Below are 14,562 nucleotides of genomic sequence, written 5' to 3' on the forward strand. Positions count from 1 at the left end.
CAACAGCCTCTCTGTGAAAGTTGAGAAATTGAATGGCAAATAAAAATGAACACGGTGAGCAGTGAAAACCTGCCTCCCACTTGAGGACATTCCGCTATAAAAGGTGCTCCTTGTTAAACCAGCCAGGCACTGTTCATGGCAGCGAGTTCTGCAAACTGAGAATGTTCTAAAAAGCCCAGGTCTTCCCTCATCAGAAGCTGTGCCCTTGCAACCGAAAGCGAGTCGCCAAAAAGATATTCCTGTCTTAATATAGGTGAAAGTATTCATCATCTTACTGTGCTTTGTTTTTCAACCAAGTCATGGATAGTGTAATCGTTGCTCCAGCTAAGGGTATAAGGAGCGCTACCACGTGGATCTTTGGCTGGTTCACCTGGTAGGCATTCCTAGTGAGAGGTACTGACTGCTTTTGTGTTATTTTTTGGTCAGATATATTTTGGGCAGTCATTCTAAACAGCTATCTTATTCTTTCCGTAATACGGGATCTGACAGCTGGAGATCTGAGAGAGAACAGAAATTAATATTTGTTTTGGAAAAATGATTGGTTCGTATTTAAAAATAAAGTCAGTATTTCCCTTTTGTCTTTCAGTGCTGTAGGGACATAGTGATCACAAATGTTCTAGGTCCTGAGGAATTCATGCATAGCCAGTAGAAAACAGGTCAGCTTGTTTTTAATTGTTACATGAATTAAATTAAAAAAAAAAAAAACAAACTCAGAAAAAGCTTGAGTTTTGTATTATACATACTTTAAAGGAATGTTCGATCTCCCCTGTGTATTCCTCTGGAAAAGCTAGAACTTAGTCTGAGCTAGTGTTGCTTTGCACTGTTTCACTGGTAGGTAGAGTGTTTCCAAAGCACTTTGCTGTATTTTGGAGCACTGCTAGGTGAGGTGATGACTACACGGGGAGGGGAACCACACCACGGGTTCTCCTTGTTCCTTCCTGCCTGTGGGTGGGAGAGGTGATTCTGGCAGAAGCAGTGCATGGCCTGAAGAACTCGGATAATACCTCATTGGCTTAAGTTTACACTGGAGAATTTCCTACCTCATTCCAAGAACGAATAAATGCAAAGGTGTCTGTGTACGTCGGTTTCAGTTGTGCCAAGTGCTACTCATCCTCAGCTGTGGCTTTGTCTTCAGTATACGCTGTGTACCGCTGTAACCCCCAGCTTCTCTTGCTCAGTGACTACCAAGATGTTCTGCTAAAACTCAACCATTTTTAGCAGCTCAGCTGTGTAAGGTTGCTTAGAAACAAGCCTTCTTATCCCCCACATTCTCATGACACATTTCCTATGCAATAACATCACTGCGTGACACATTTGTATCCAGACAAGCGTTCCTTTTCCACTTGAGATTCTCAGTGTAAAGGTTGTTGGTGCTTCACACAATTCGCAAACAGCATGCAGTAAATCACTGGAGTATTAAATCACTGCCACAGTCAAAATGAGCTCAAGTTTTGAATGCAAGCAGTTTTTCGCTCCTGAATTTAGTTATTGATCTTTTCTTCCTGAGAGTAATTTCTAATTTTGTTTTTCAGGCTGGCTAACTGAAAGGTATTATGACTGTATGGTAATCTCTCCCTTCTCTGCTTCGGTATCGAATACTGGCATCGTAACAAAATTTAGATCCTAAGGGCACGTCTGCAGTTGATTTTTCCCTTATTTTCTTCATATCTGTGTAAAAGAGCCCATATAAACTGGCTATAAGAATATTATCGATAGAACTATTTACACTTTTTAAATGTCACTAGTAAGTATCAATTAGATCTACTTGCAGCTGAAGATGGTCATTGTCAGCCACTTGGCATTTGCATATCTCTTATGACTGAAGGATTTTTAGCACTGTTTTTACTTAATTCTCCTTCTCTGTTTGGTAACAGTGATGCACTCTTTCCAGTATGGCAATGTGCTCATCTGGCAAAATAACAAAAAAAGCTCACAGCCACATCTGGCAGAAGGAAAAATTCCTATTCACAAAGACAACAAGGTCCCATCATAGTCTTCTCATTTAGTCTCACATAAGAACCTCATGCAACTTCATTCAAAGCTACAGTCAGTGCTTTTATGGACTGTGCAATGTATCACTGGGGAAACATATAGTTGGAAATTATAAATTAGTACAATTTTCATATATTTCTTTCTTAATGTTATTTTGTAACTGTAAAGCTCCTTGTGCGTGTTATTTTAACAGCACTTCAAACATTATGAACCAAGAGTCTAATTTCCACAGTGTTTATACTCTGCCAAAAGGACGTCTTTTGTCAATAAAAATGCAAAATTTAGCATCAGCAGAATCCAGACATGATTTAAATACATATTCCTGCTTTATAGGACATAAAGACCTATAAAGACCCTGCTCTAAACAACAAGTACAGTCAAGACAAAGATGATGAGAAACTAAAGAGTTTCCTGGGATAGAGAATGTTTTATGAAGGATTTATGAAAGAATGGAATTTAAAATGGGATTAGGAGACAAAAGCATGCTGTCTGCTTGACAAGAAGACAAACTGAAATAACCGTGTCAAAAAGAATAGTAAAAGGATCAAGAATTAATAGGAATCAATTGGGCTAGAACATGCAGCATGTTGCAGGTGAGAATAGAGTATTGCACTGAATACAGTGAAAGAAAATGATTGAATGAATGGATGGTACTGGATGAAATTCAGTTTTCTTGGTCCTGATTTTATCACTAGCTTTGAAATTTCACAAGAAAAGATGTCTTTCTGAAATAATGGGGAAAGAGATGAGAACAGTCTCAACTGCATTTAAATGGATGATAACAAACACTAAGATTCTTGGCCAAGTTGCTCATAAATCTGGGAAAATAGTTGTAGTATTTGTGAAGAAAGCAGAGTCATGTAAAATTGAAAGGCAGAAACCAAAACCTACAAAACCACCATCCTTCAGTATGGCAGTGTGATAGGCAGATAGGTTTAAAAAGAAATTCTTTTTAATTATAAGTCAGTCGTTCAGTGCTTTAACAGCACAGAAACAAGAGCAATGCTTAGCACAGTAACAAGAACAGTGCTTAGCACAGTATCCAAGCCATGCTTCGTCTCATAGGACACTTTAATTCTAGTACAGACTTGTATCTTTCACTGGCTACAGAATCACCACATAGTTGAGGTTGGATGAGTTGGAAGGCAACCTGCTCCAGTGCTCAGTCACCCTCACGCTTTGCTGATGTTCAGATGGAACCTCACATGTTCCAGGTTGTGCCCGCTGTCTCCCACCACTGACCAGAGCCTGGCTCTGTTGCCTTTGCACCCTCCCTTCAGATTTTTGTACACATCAATGAGACTTCCTCTGAGCCTGTTCTTCTCTAGGCTGAACAGTTCCAGCTCCCTCAACCCTTCCTCACAGGAGAGATTTTCCAGTCCCTTCATCATAGTGGCCCTTCACTGGACTCTCTACAGTAGCTCCATGTCTTGAACTGGTGAGCCCAGAACTGGACGCAATAGATATGGCCTTATCAGAGCTAAGTAAAGAGGAAGTATAGGCTGTATACACACTTTGATGAATAGAAAAGCTGATTTCAGCACACTGTAAGCATTTGTGATTATTTTTATAAGGACTTTTTCAAGAGAAGTATGTTTCATTTGGTTTTAGTTGTTCCACTTTTTTTTTGTATTTTCATCCCTCTTTTGAAAATTGTTTTGTTCTCTGTTCTTAAATATACAGTAGGATTGCAGTGCATTCCAACAATTGTTTGCAATATTTAGCAACACTTTGAAATTCACAGAGGATTCTCAGCAGTGTATAGTAATGGAAGATATGGGCTCTTAATAAATATTCACTCTTCTCATGATCAGAAAGCAACATTTGTGTGTCACAAATTTACTAATATTGCACTTAAAAGCACTTACACTTTGCTACACTTGCAGTTCAGCTACCCTGCTTAGACAAATTGTACAGCAGTATATACATAATGTAGAAAACTCGAGAGAGAGGCCGTATATACATAAAATTACCCGGTCGTCGAAGTCAAATTCTGTATAAGCAGTATCTCCAGAATCCATAATCAGACCGCAATCTAGTTCATTTGGCCCTAAAATAGGAAGGAAAATTTGGAAAATTTCACTTTCTGTGATGAAACACTCTGCTATTTCCAATTCTCTGTATGTATGCAAGAACTGTGACCCAAGAATTTATTCAGATGTGCCAGAATACCCAGGTGAACAGTATTCCATTAACAAAGCCTTCAAAGCATCCATAAAAGCTACCACAAACCTTAATAAGGGACAGGTCTACTAACCAATGAATTGTTTCAGCTAGCTTGCAAACTTATTGGGCAGTGCGTTCCGCGTGCCATGACTTGCAATTGTAACACTGTCATGGGAATCTTAGCTTAGGGAAGAATACAAGCCACAGTTAGGGAACATAAAGGAAGTACTGACTAATCAGCAATTAGGAAATATGGATACTGGAGTGACGCTGATGGGGGACTAAAGCAGCGTGCTTGCAGCAGCAATAGTCCTTGTTCCTCTCCCACCCTTTCCAAGGTGACAGTGTGGCCCTGTCCCTTTGGTCCATCATCTTCCTGTGTTGGGATCAGTAAGTTGTGCAGCCTCTTTCACTTGGGGTGACAAAATTCAGTTGCTGAGAAGACTTGAGCTGGCTGAGCTTTACCAGCTTAGATTCAGCTGGACAGCTGAAGGTGCAGGATAACAGAAAATTGGGCTTGGTATTTTGAGGAGTCATGTGGGTGGGTAATCACTGCTAAACAAGAATGGGAGGATTAACCACCTTTCTTTCTACCTAAGTGTAGCAAGGATGTAGCATGGACATCGCATTCGTTTTCTGGCATCACCACCCCATGCAGTTTATCTCACTCCTGGGCAGTGAGGAAGGAAAGAGTCTCCTGTGCCCTCCAGATGGTGCAACCCTAAACCAAATCCTGCAAATATTCAGCACATTAAAATGTCAATAGACATATGCCTGCAAGAGTATTTTTCACAGCATTAATAAAATTAGATAATGAAATACTGTAAGGACACACAGGGTTTTAAACGTTGTAAGCATCCATGAGTGGGCCCGATATGGGTCTTCATATGGGAAGCAACAGAAAACACCAGGGGGTGTATAAGATAAGTACTTAGTACTGGGCCCTCATGGCCCCAGTCAGACAAGGTCACTGGTGAGGAAGGGGAGCCAACCCCATCCCTCCTGGATTACAGGTGTCCCTACCCAATGTCCCTACAAGTAGCTGGCCTGGAGGGTATGTGGTTTTAAGACCAGTGTTGGCCTGGAGATGATTTCTGACTGTGAGAGACGCTGTGCGGATGGCTCTCTGTTACCAAGCACTATTAATAACAGATTTTGCAGTTCAACTTGTGCCAGATGCATTTACACATTATCTGCTTTTGTTTGTTTTTAAAGTTTACATAGTAATAATCTATGTAGGTGGTGAACTAAACATTGCTGAGAGAGAGAACAGAGGAGAGGAACTGGATGTCATGATGACTAAAACCATAACTGCTTGGCAGAAAGGATGGTCTGGGGTACCTTAATCCATATTAGAATTGCTGCCAAAGTCATCTTTGATGCAACTCTTCAGACTACGTAAGAGGCACCAGTGAAAGACTTGGGCCTACCATCTGCTGCTGTTTTTTGTTGGTGTTTTTTATTTTTTCTTTTCCCTAATGTTCCTGTATACTTTAACAGGTTGTTATAAAAAAAAGAAAGGGGGATTATATATTTCCTATCATACAATGCCACATGTATATATGCAGCATGTTCTCTGGCGTATACGCTTTGCAGTCTTTTGAAAATACCTGTCTGTAAAAGATACATGCAAGCAAATAGAATTACAGCTACTGAGAGAAGCTTAATTTTTTCTTGATTTATTTACACAGCTGACATCTCACTCTTGATACTGTGTCATTGTTGGTAATATGATTTACCTAAGACTCAACTGCTACTACCATTAGCCTACCTTGACCCATCAATCACTTTTAACAGCACTTGTGTGCAAGTATTTGATTAACTATCACTTAACTACGAAGAGCAGTATCTCTCCCCAGCTAGGAGCATTAATATGAAATATGGTGCTGGGAACTTAAATGTGAAGATCAGGCTGAAAATGAATACTCATGCATAAAGCATCTTAAGTGTCAAAAGCCATAACGGCTATATAATGTTAATGCATGGTCAAGCATCTTAAGGGCTTTTATCTTGAACTAGGACACCAGTTTCCTTGGGGAAGCATAACTCTTTTCCAGAGAATATTCGAAGGTCAGGAAAATTGGAAATGTCTTTTCTTTCTTGGTTCAATGAAAGCTAACAAAAACATAACCATCTATCGCTGGCCAGTGTACAGATTGCCCCTAGTGCTGTATGAATAAGCATGAGTTGTTTGCTATTTTACAGCTCAGTTTTTTGTTGGAGGGAGTATGTTTTGGTGAGTTTAGACTAAAGTTTGCTAAAACAGGTCTTCTATGGGAGGTGAACAGGCTCACTAACCAATCACTAGTACAAGTGGCAGCAGAAGCATGCCAGATAGCCACTGTGCAACATAGTGGGAGACAGTAGTTCTGGCAGTAGGCAAAGCTACTGACAAGGCTAAAGCTGAAAGGAGGGTGCTAGGAAGAATGGGTAATGTGAAACTCAGCTTAAATTCTCTGAGTTTCAATCATCAACATTTTATGTAAAACTTGTGGCAATATCCAGCTATGAAACGAGAAACAGAAAATGCTGGCTTAAGGAAAGGAGGAGGATTTGCTAACGAATTTGGAAATGAACATGCCCTGTTGCTTTAAATGAGTCTGCATCCTGCAGATCTTGCAGTCTTGCAACAAAACAGGATCATAAGTAAGTTTCATTGCATTTTCTGAGTAAGTTGTGTTGTTTTTTCTTTGCTAATTTGGTAGACTAAGAACTAGGTTATAAAAAAAATTAACACTTGTTTACCACTGAGAGGGAAGTATTATAGTCCGAAGCATCCTAGTTCCTTTCAGATGGATGCCCCATTCCATTTGATAATCTCAGCTCTTGATTAACTTAGAGCATTGGTGTCCTTGTATGAGCTGTTCACAAATGATGAGCAACTGTAGCAGATTTAAAAGGGGAAGCTCAACAGTTAAAAATTTAAGAAAATGCACAAAAGCTCCACTGCCGTGGAGAAATAACTTGCAGGCATCTGATCTGAAAGGGTACATTTGTGACTTGAAATACGCTTTCTCAATTTGAGTGTATGCGTAAAGTCGAGATACAGAAAACTTGGTAATTATAATGTGCCCTCTGTTTTCCTTAGGGAAAAAATGGAGAGGATTTTATTATGTACAGTACTGCACAATTAAAAAATAAATCAGTTGGAAGTTTTTATTAAATCCCCGTTAACTGAATAATCAGCTCTCCAGGGAGGAGGGGGCTGCTGAAAAAAGAAACAGCACATCACTTAGAATGCATTCCCCCCCCCCCCCCCCCCCCCCCTTTTTTTATGCTAGGCTTTGCATTTGACACTGAAGGCATCATTCATAAAGGTTTGTCTTGCTAGGGACTCAAGAGGACCAGCACTGAGGGAAGAGCTAAATTAATGGGTGGCTGCATTTGTCCAGGGGTTTGCTGACAGGAGTTATTGCCAGGGCTGACAGTCTGGGAGAACGACTCCCTTGTCCCCTGAAGCGGTGCAGGGCTGTACTCAGTTGCTTCTTTCCCCATGAGGCTTTACCTTTAAATTTTATGTTGTATTTCAGGCATTGTTTGTTGCTCCCCAGGACTGGTAATGGCAAGTTAGGAGGGTATGGCTGTTACGGGCTCGTGTGTGGTTCCTACCAAAGAAATGTACCCCAGAACCTAGGGGTGCAATGGTCATAAATGTCCCTGGTTTATGTTTACTTCAGTGCCTGGGTGTGTGTCACTTTCTCCAAAATCATATTAATCCTTAAGTTTTCATAAATGCAAGTGTCAGGCCTTGCTCTTTCACAGTTCACTAAATTCACTTACACAGATAAGCTAAATTGTACTGATCTCTCTAAATTTAGCCATAGTTAATTTAACTTCCTGTTACAAGGTAGCTATATACCATCATGTGAGGTAATTATGCTCCTTAGACATTTGTGTTTGGGCAAATCATTTTATGTATTTCCAGTCCTTGCTTAAATCTGTTACTAATTTGAAGTCCTGGTAGCAATACTATTCAGTGTGGTTCATTGGCTCGAATATGCCCATATTCATGTTTTAACAACTATAGTATTTGCACTAACACTGTCATAAAAGTAATTTAAGGCCATCCTGTGAAACATGTTGCTTCTACTAATATCATGTTTAAGCTCAATACAATAAAAATTGTCACTTTATGTTATGGAACATGCTCTGAAGCGCTGTCTAATAACTTACTTAATATATGTTGCATATAAGCACTTGAGCAAGACATGCTTGGAAGATTAATTTTCAGTGTCATAGAACACAAACAATTTACTAGAGGACTGATTAGCATTAGAATGATTACAATTTCATTTGTCTCTCAGTAAGATGCTTCTAATACAAATTTTATTGCAACCTTATTGAATTTCATGACAGGTTGTTGCTCTTAGCAACGGTCTTAATATGTCATAGAATGCCAAAATGAGAAAATTTGTATTATAGTCCATAAAAATATGCTGTTGTTTTCTTTCAGCATATATCGTTATATGGTTACAACTGGATCTTACAGGTACATCGTATGAATTAGTTTGATGTGAAGACATTAAAATATTATACTAAGTCTCTGTTATCTACCAGGAACCAAAATATATTGCAATATCACTACAAGGATTAAAAGACAAAAAGTGATTAAGGGAATGCTGGAATTGCAGCCTCTAGAAATTAAATACCTGGTCTCAAAAGATCACTAGAAATCCTACTTTAAATCTTCTTACCATTATTGGTGCTCAACTTAAGCACTAATTAGATGATTGTGGCATGGTTTCTGACATGGCTCATGGCTCTCCTATTATTTTTGTGATGAATTTATAAAGTATAAGCTCATACTTTCAAGGAACAGACTGGGACACATCCCAGATCACAACTATTTTGTGTGAATTGTTCAGCTTTTGCCAATCTCTGCTTGTCAGAGTTAGCACCTTTATGCCATGTGTTTCATCTGCTTGCTATTCAGTATTTAGCTCATTTAATTAGGAAATCCAGAGGTAATCATCAATACAATACAATAAAGTGGAAATGTCATTTTAGGTTAGGAATCGATCTCTCCTCCCCTAGAAATAAATCTATGCACAGAACAGGTAAGTGTGCCATTTAATGGAGAAAGCTGGTGGTCTTTTTTCTTGTGTACGTCTTACCTTGAAGCTGACCACTAGAAACCTGTTTGTTAGGTAATGCACTTTTTATCATTCGTTTTTACCCCTCATTGATAATTTGTCTTTATCTCTTTTTGAACATTCTAAAAACGAGCTAGCCTGGAACCTCCTTTCAAATCTTCAAAGTATAACGTAGTCTCTCTGTCTGAAGCAACTGCTCTTTGCACACCTCGCCAGTAGACAAGAAGTAATCCCCCGCGTTGTCAAAAAATGCTAATGGATGTATTGCTCCTACTAGATTTCACCATTTCTCCTTCCTTGGCAGGCCTTCATCCATTTCTCCTTCCTTGGCAGGCCCCAGATGATTGTTCGTGATTACAAATGACTGAAGCCATCTTGTCTGCCAATTTAGGGCAGACAAGTTTTCCCTTAAACAGAGGAGAGATCAGATACACGATTTTCTCTACTACGCATATCTAATCTTTGTTTTAATAAAACTAGTACATTTTACAGGAAAACATTTCACCTAGAATTTTCTTTGTGTGCTGTTTTGCATTACAACATTTATGACCTCATCTACCTATATAACCCTCAACATCTACTCAGAAGGCAGCCAGAGATGCCATCTGCAAAAGGAAAATTGTATAGTTACCAAGGAACATTTTACTGTTCCCGCAAACACAATATTTCTGACAGATGTCATGGATTTTTACTGTTTTAGCTTCTTTTTTTCTTTGAATACATTCAAAATTCAGTACGCACAAATAATAATAATAAGGGAAAACAAACAAACAAACAAACCCCCTTCCTTGACATACTTGCACACAGTTTCAGAATTAGTACCAACTATTAGAGAGGGAGTATGATCGTAAATCTCTTAGGATGGGTTTTCTGGTGACACTGAGGTATCATCTGGAACTAAGCCAGAGACAATTGGAATTAATAAACATACGATTTTTGCATTAATGATATAGCTTAGTGGATTATCTACATTATCTTAAAGTGAGCTTGTAGAAAAGCAGGATGTTAGCTAGGTTGTATGAAGTTTTCAAGTGCAAAGAGATTTTTTTTTTGCCCTGGGTTGTGCAAATGTTTGAGTTGGGTCAAGATTTTGCTACAGTACATACATTCATACTCAAGGAATATAAGAAAAGGCATTCCACAAATGTCAAATGCAGTAGAAAAAACATGTGGTTCTTTAAATCTTGAATTAACTCACCTGCTGCAGCCTCTTTGTTAGCAAATAGCTTACTGTCAACTGCCAAACTTATATCAAAGAACACTTCTTCTTCATCTCTGTCTGCATCAAACTATTAAGAAGAAAAAAAAAATGGCAGTCAGACACTACTTACTACTTGGCTGATCACTAATGTGTAATCCCAAGACTTTTAATTTGTTAGGAACATTTCTAATTTTCTGGGTGCTGTTCATTGCAAGCTTTAAGTACTTCAACTCAATTTTGACTGAAAACTGAACTAAATTTGTAAACCGTTTTGTCCATTTCTAATACCTTGTCAGGAATGGTAACTACAGTAAAATTGATTTGGTCTCAGAAAATGAAGTTTCAAAGCAGAAAGCAATACTAGTAATACCTTTTAAATGCTGTAGATGATTGGAAAAAAAATGACACCATAGAGACTGGAGAAGGGATTACTTTCTTTTCAGGCTCTTCAGAGATTAGTGTAATTAAGTATACTTAACTTGCAAGTGAAAAATTTTCAGCAACTTCTAAAAGCAATTTTTGTAATAGGTGTGTGTGTATGACTTCAAGTAGTTATGCAAAATTCTTATTGAAAAGTAAACTATTTTTGAAAGTGTGTCTGTTATTTAGAAAAGAAAGCTTTTCTTGCTCTGGCACTAGCACAAAGTGTACTGACACAGTTATAAATTAATAAAATTAGGAAAGCAAAGCTTCTTTAAAATGACAAATAATTAATCGAATTTCTTTCTATTTTGAACTTTTTTTGATTTATTCTGTTTCTTGATAGTTTGACCTTGCATCTCCCAAGTCTTCTTTCTCTGTCCATTAGGATTTTTTATGGCCAGGTGACATTGGACAGGTTTTGGTTTTGTTTCCCCCTTGATAATATTTATCAAGAGTTATTAGTTTAGATCATCACTTGTTGAACTTTTTGGGAAGAAAAAAAAGTACATCTTATTACTCTTGCTCTGAAATTCTTCTAATTTCTTGAATTAAGGCCTAATACTTTGCTATGGAAAAAGGGAAGAGTGTAACCCCATTTACTGGAGCAACCAAATAATGGTCCCACTATGCTGGTCATTCACTGCATGCCCCCCTGTATAAGAGTCACTACTTTCAATCATTTTATATTTTCAGTGTAGCATGTCTTAGGATGCAGAAATGAAACCCAGAAAACTACACTACTGATTGTGTGCTTATTCTTTCAAGTCCAAAATTGTTGAGCACCTTTTCAGATATCTCACCAACACCTGTCTGTCTCATGGTAAAAATTGTAGGTAGGGAAAAACTTTGGAGAGACAAAGTGAAACCCTAGTAGGACCTTGGCTGCTGACATTTATGGAAATGAAGTTGTTTTCTCAATATTTGTCATAGAATATGGCACAATAGTTAATAAGAGTAGAGAGGTACTGAATTGCTTATCTAGCACCCAGCATTGCCAAAACAGTATCAGTTTTTTCATTATGTGTTATGATGACTTATGTAGCATTTATACTACGTAAGCTGTTCTGTCACTGCCTAATGAAATTTGCTTTCTTATGGAATTTTCCACAAGCACCTCAAGGTAAACCCAGAGGCAGATCAGCCCAAAAATATTTATTTTGAGCGTCAGATGTCAGAAATAGTTCAAAAATAGAGAAAGAACATTAAAGAGACAAAGGCTGGTTCTACTGTGTGAATGGGCTGTATAAATGAAAGAAATTGGATGTTTGTGAGAGGCGAGAGTACGTAAGAGAAAGGCAGTAGTGAAGTTTGCTGCCAGCAAGCTAAACTCTCTAAACATGAGTGCTCAAATGTGAGTGGTATTAGCCCTGATTGAAGTCTTTATTATGGTCTTCATACATAGGTTTATGCTTAGCTCAGCCCAAGAGATCGTTTCTACCGCAGATGAGTCTAGTATCGTTGCCAATACACATGGAATTTTCAGATTGGTTTTTGAAATTGTTTGTGGCTCTGACTCGGAGGACCACTCAGAAGTTCATGCTGTGGTGCAGCATCGTTGTCTGTCTATCTGGGCAGACCTATTTGTTCTTGAGGAGGAGTTTATTCAATGTTAATTAAAACACAAAGCATTATTTTTTATTTAAAAGGCAGAAATTTGCTTGTTTTTAACTATTAGAAGAGGTAATTAGAATCTGAATTTGTGTCAAAACTGAAGCTTGTGGAAGAACAGGTCTTAAAGTTTTAGGCTACTGCTGGGCATTTTATTATCAGTGGACATTATGCAGAAAGTGCAGCTTTGGAATTTCCTTGTTGTTAAGGAAAGAGTATCGAGCTCTGCAAATTCTTTTGCACTGGTCTTTCTGTGAGGAAGTATGGAGGCATGCTTTTCTTCTATCACTTCTCAGCAAAAAAAAGTATGCATTTTATTAAATATGCTAGGGAAGACATCATATAATATAACATTTATGGATATGTGTAGCCATAAACACCAGTAAATTGTAATCAGGTTGTATCTAATCATTACTGCGTAGGTCACACCACACTTGGAGAGATGACAGGCTTGCTTTCTCATTAGTAGCATTACTTTGAGTAATTCAGTTTACCATGAAAAAACGCATGATCAATCTCAAAATGTTCTGAAAGTTCCAAGAATTTGAAAGATCAACTTCCCCCATTCAAAGAACACCAGCTGTGCTTCAGCACGCTGAAAAATCTGAGCTCTGTAATGAAATCCTATATTGTGACCCAAAGAAAACCAATTATTTGAAGCTTGCACATAGGCTCAGTTTTCCCCTTGCAAAAAGAGAATTGTAATACCCTGAGCCACAGGAAGGCAAGGTAGCTTTCATAGAGAAAATATTTTTGAAAGAAAATAAGTAACTGTGTGAGTTCTGTACTTCATTGAATTGCTAAACATTTTAAAATGAAATCCTTTGATAATTATTGGAGGCTTGAATAAAACATAACAGGTACTCAAACAACCCTATTCACAAAGAACAAACAGCAGTAAAACTCTTATTTTTAACAGAACATGCCTAAATCGATAGGTTGCTTTCCCTTCTGAAAACAGCCCCCTGCCTGCTTCAAAACATACCTCTCTGCAGCTAAATTATCTACTGGCATCTTTATGGATGGCTCAGTTCAATTATAGTCAAGGTCTATGTTGTATAGAAATACAATTTTATAAAGCATGCCACTGAAACCATTTGAAATACACAAGACCCGTTAACTGTACTGTTACCTGAACTGATATAACCTTTACCAACGATGCAGGAAGGAGCAAAGTATCTCTTCCCTGGGAGGTCAGTGGGGTTTGAGGTCTGGACTCACTCCCTAGTCTTTCCCTCAATGAGGCACTAATGAGCTTTTGTACCTTGCTATTCTGTTTTGTTGGGACAGGAAAATATGGAGGGCCTCAGCGGTCAGTTGAATCCCATTTCTTTAAGAGACCTGGCTATGACAGCCAATGTGATTTTCCCCAACCTTTCGAAAGTGTATTTGGTAGCTATACTTGGTCAGAACCTAGAGGAGTAGTTTTCCCCTTTACATACATGCACAAAAGCTGTGGGGCAGCAATCTCCACATCACTCCTGTGGTCTGTGCAGGGTGGTCCTGCTTCCAGGATGCATCTCCCTGTGATTAAGGATAGCACGAGAGGCTTTTCTACCTTCTGTCTCCATCAGTTCAATGATGCTGATACTACCTCTTCCTCCCACTCCTTTTAAAACAAAGCCAGTGATTCCAACTCAGAAACATCATTATTCATGTGAGTTTACCACATCCATGCACTGTATCTACACCATGCTGCTCTGCTCTCACCCGGCTCAGGGGAACACCTCCCAGGAATTAAAGTAGGAAGAGATCTCTGAAGTCTTCAATATTTCCTCTTAGTTGAATTTCAGATAGTTTTGCTTTGCTCTAGCATCAGTATTTAGTAGAGAACTGACTAGCAGAAGCCACATACCTCAGTGTGTGTGTGTATATGTTAGAAAATAAATGATGGCAGGCATAATTATGAATTTTCTGGAAAGTTTGTCCCAGTTTCATGAGAAGATCATTCAGCTGGAGGATTTGGTGCTGACACAGAGCTATATATAAAAAATGATGAAAAATATTTCCTACATACTCTGCACTGTAAATAATTGTTCTAGGGAAAGCAGGTTGTACATGCTGCCCTCAGAGACACAA

The 14,562-nt window shown here is 38.5% G+C and overlaps 1 protein-coding gene across 1 annotated transcript in view; it reads right to left on the reverse strand.

Moving 5' to 3' along the window:
• AK5 (adenylate kinase 5) overlaps nucleotides 1-14,562 on the reverse strand; it is a 95,032-nt gene that overhangs the window by 36,321 nt on the left and 44,149 nt on the right. The window contains exons 7-8 of the mRNA XM_048059040.2: nucleotides 10,450-10,540; nucleotides 3,966-4,042 (exon numbers count right to left, since the gene is read on the reverse strand). Coding sequence (XP_047914997.2) covers nucleotides 3,966-4,042; nucleotides 10,450-10,540 — 168 coding nt within the window. The remainder of the gene's footprint in view (nucleotides 1-3,965; nucleotides 4,043-10,449; nucleotides 10,541-14,562) is intronic.

This window comes from Anser cygnoides, chromosome 8, assembly GCF_040182565.1.
Source record: "Anser cygnoides isolate HZ-2024a breed goose chromosome 8, Taihu_goose_T2T_genome, whole genome shotgun sequence".
In the NCBI taxonomy this organism is placed as follows: Eukaryota; Metazoa; Chordata; class Aves; order Anseriformes; family Anatidae; genus Anser; species Anser cygnoides.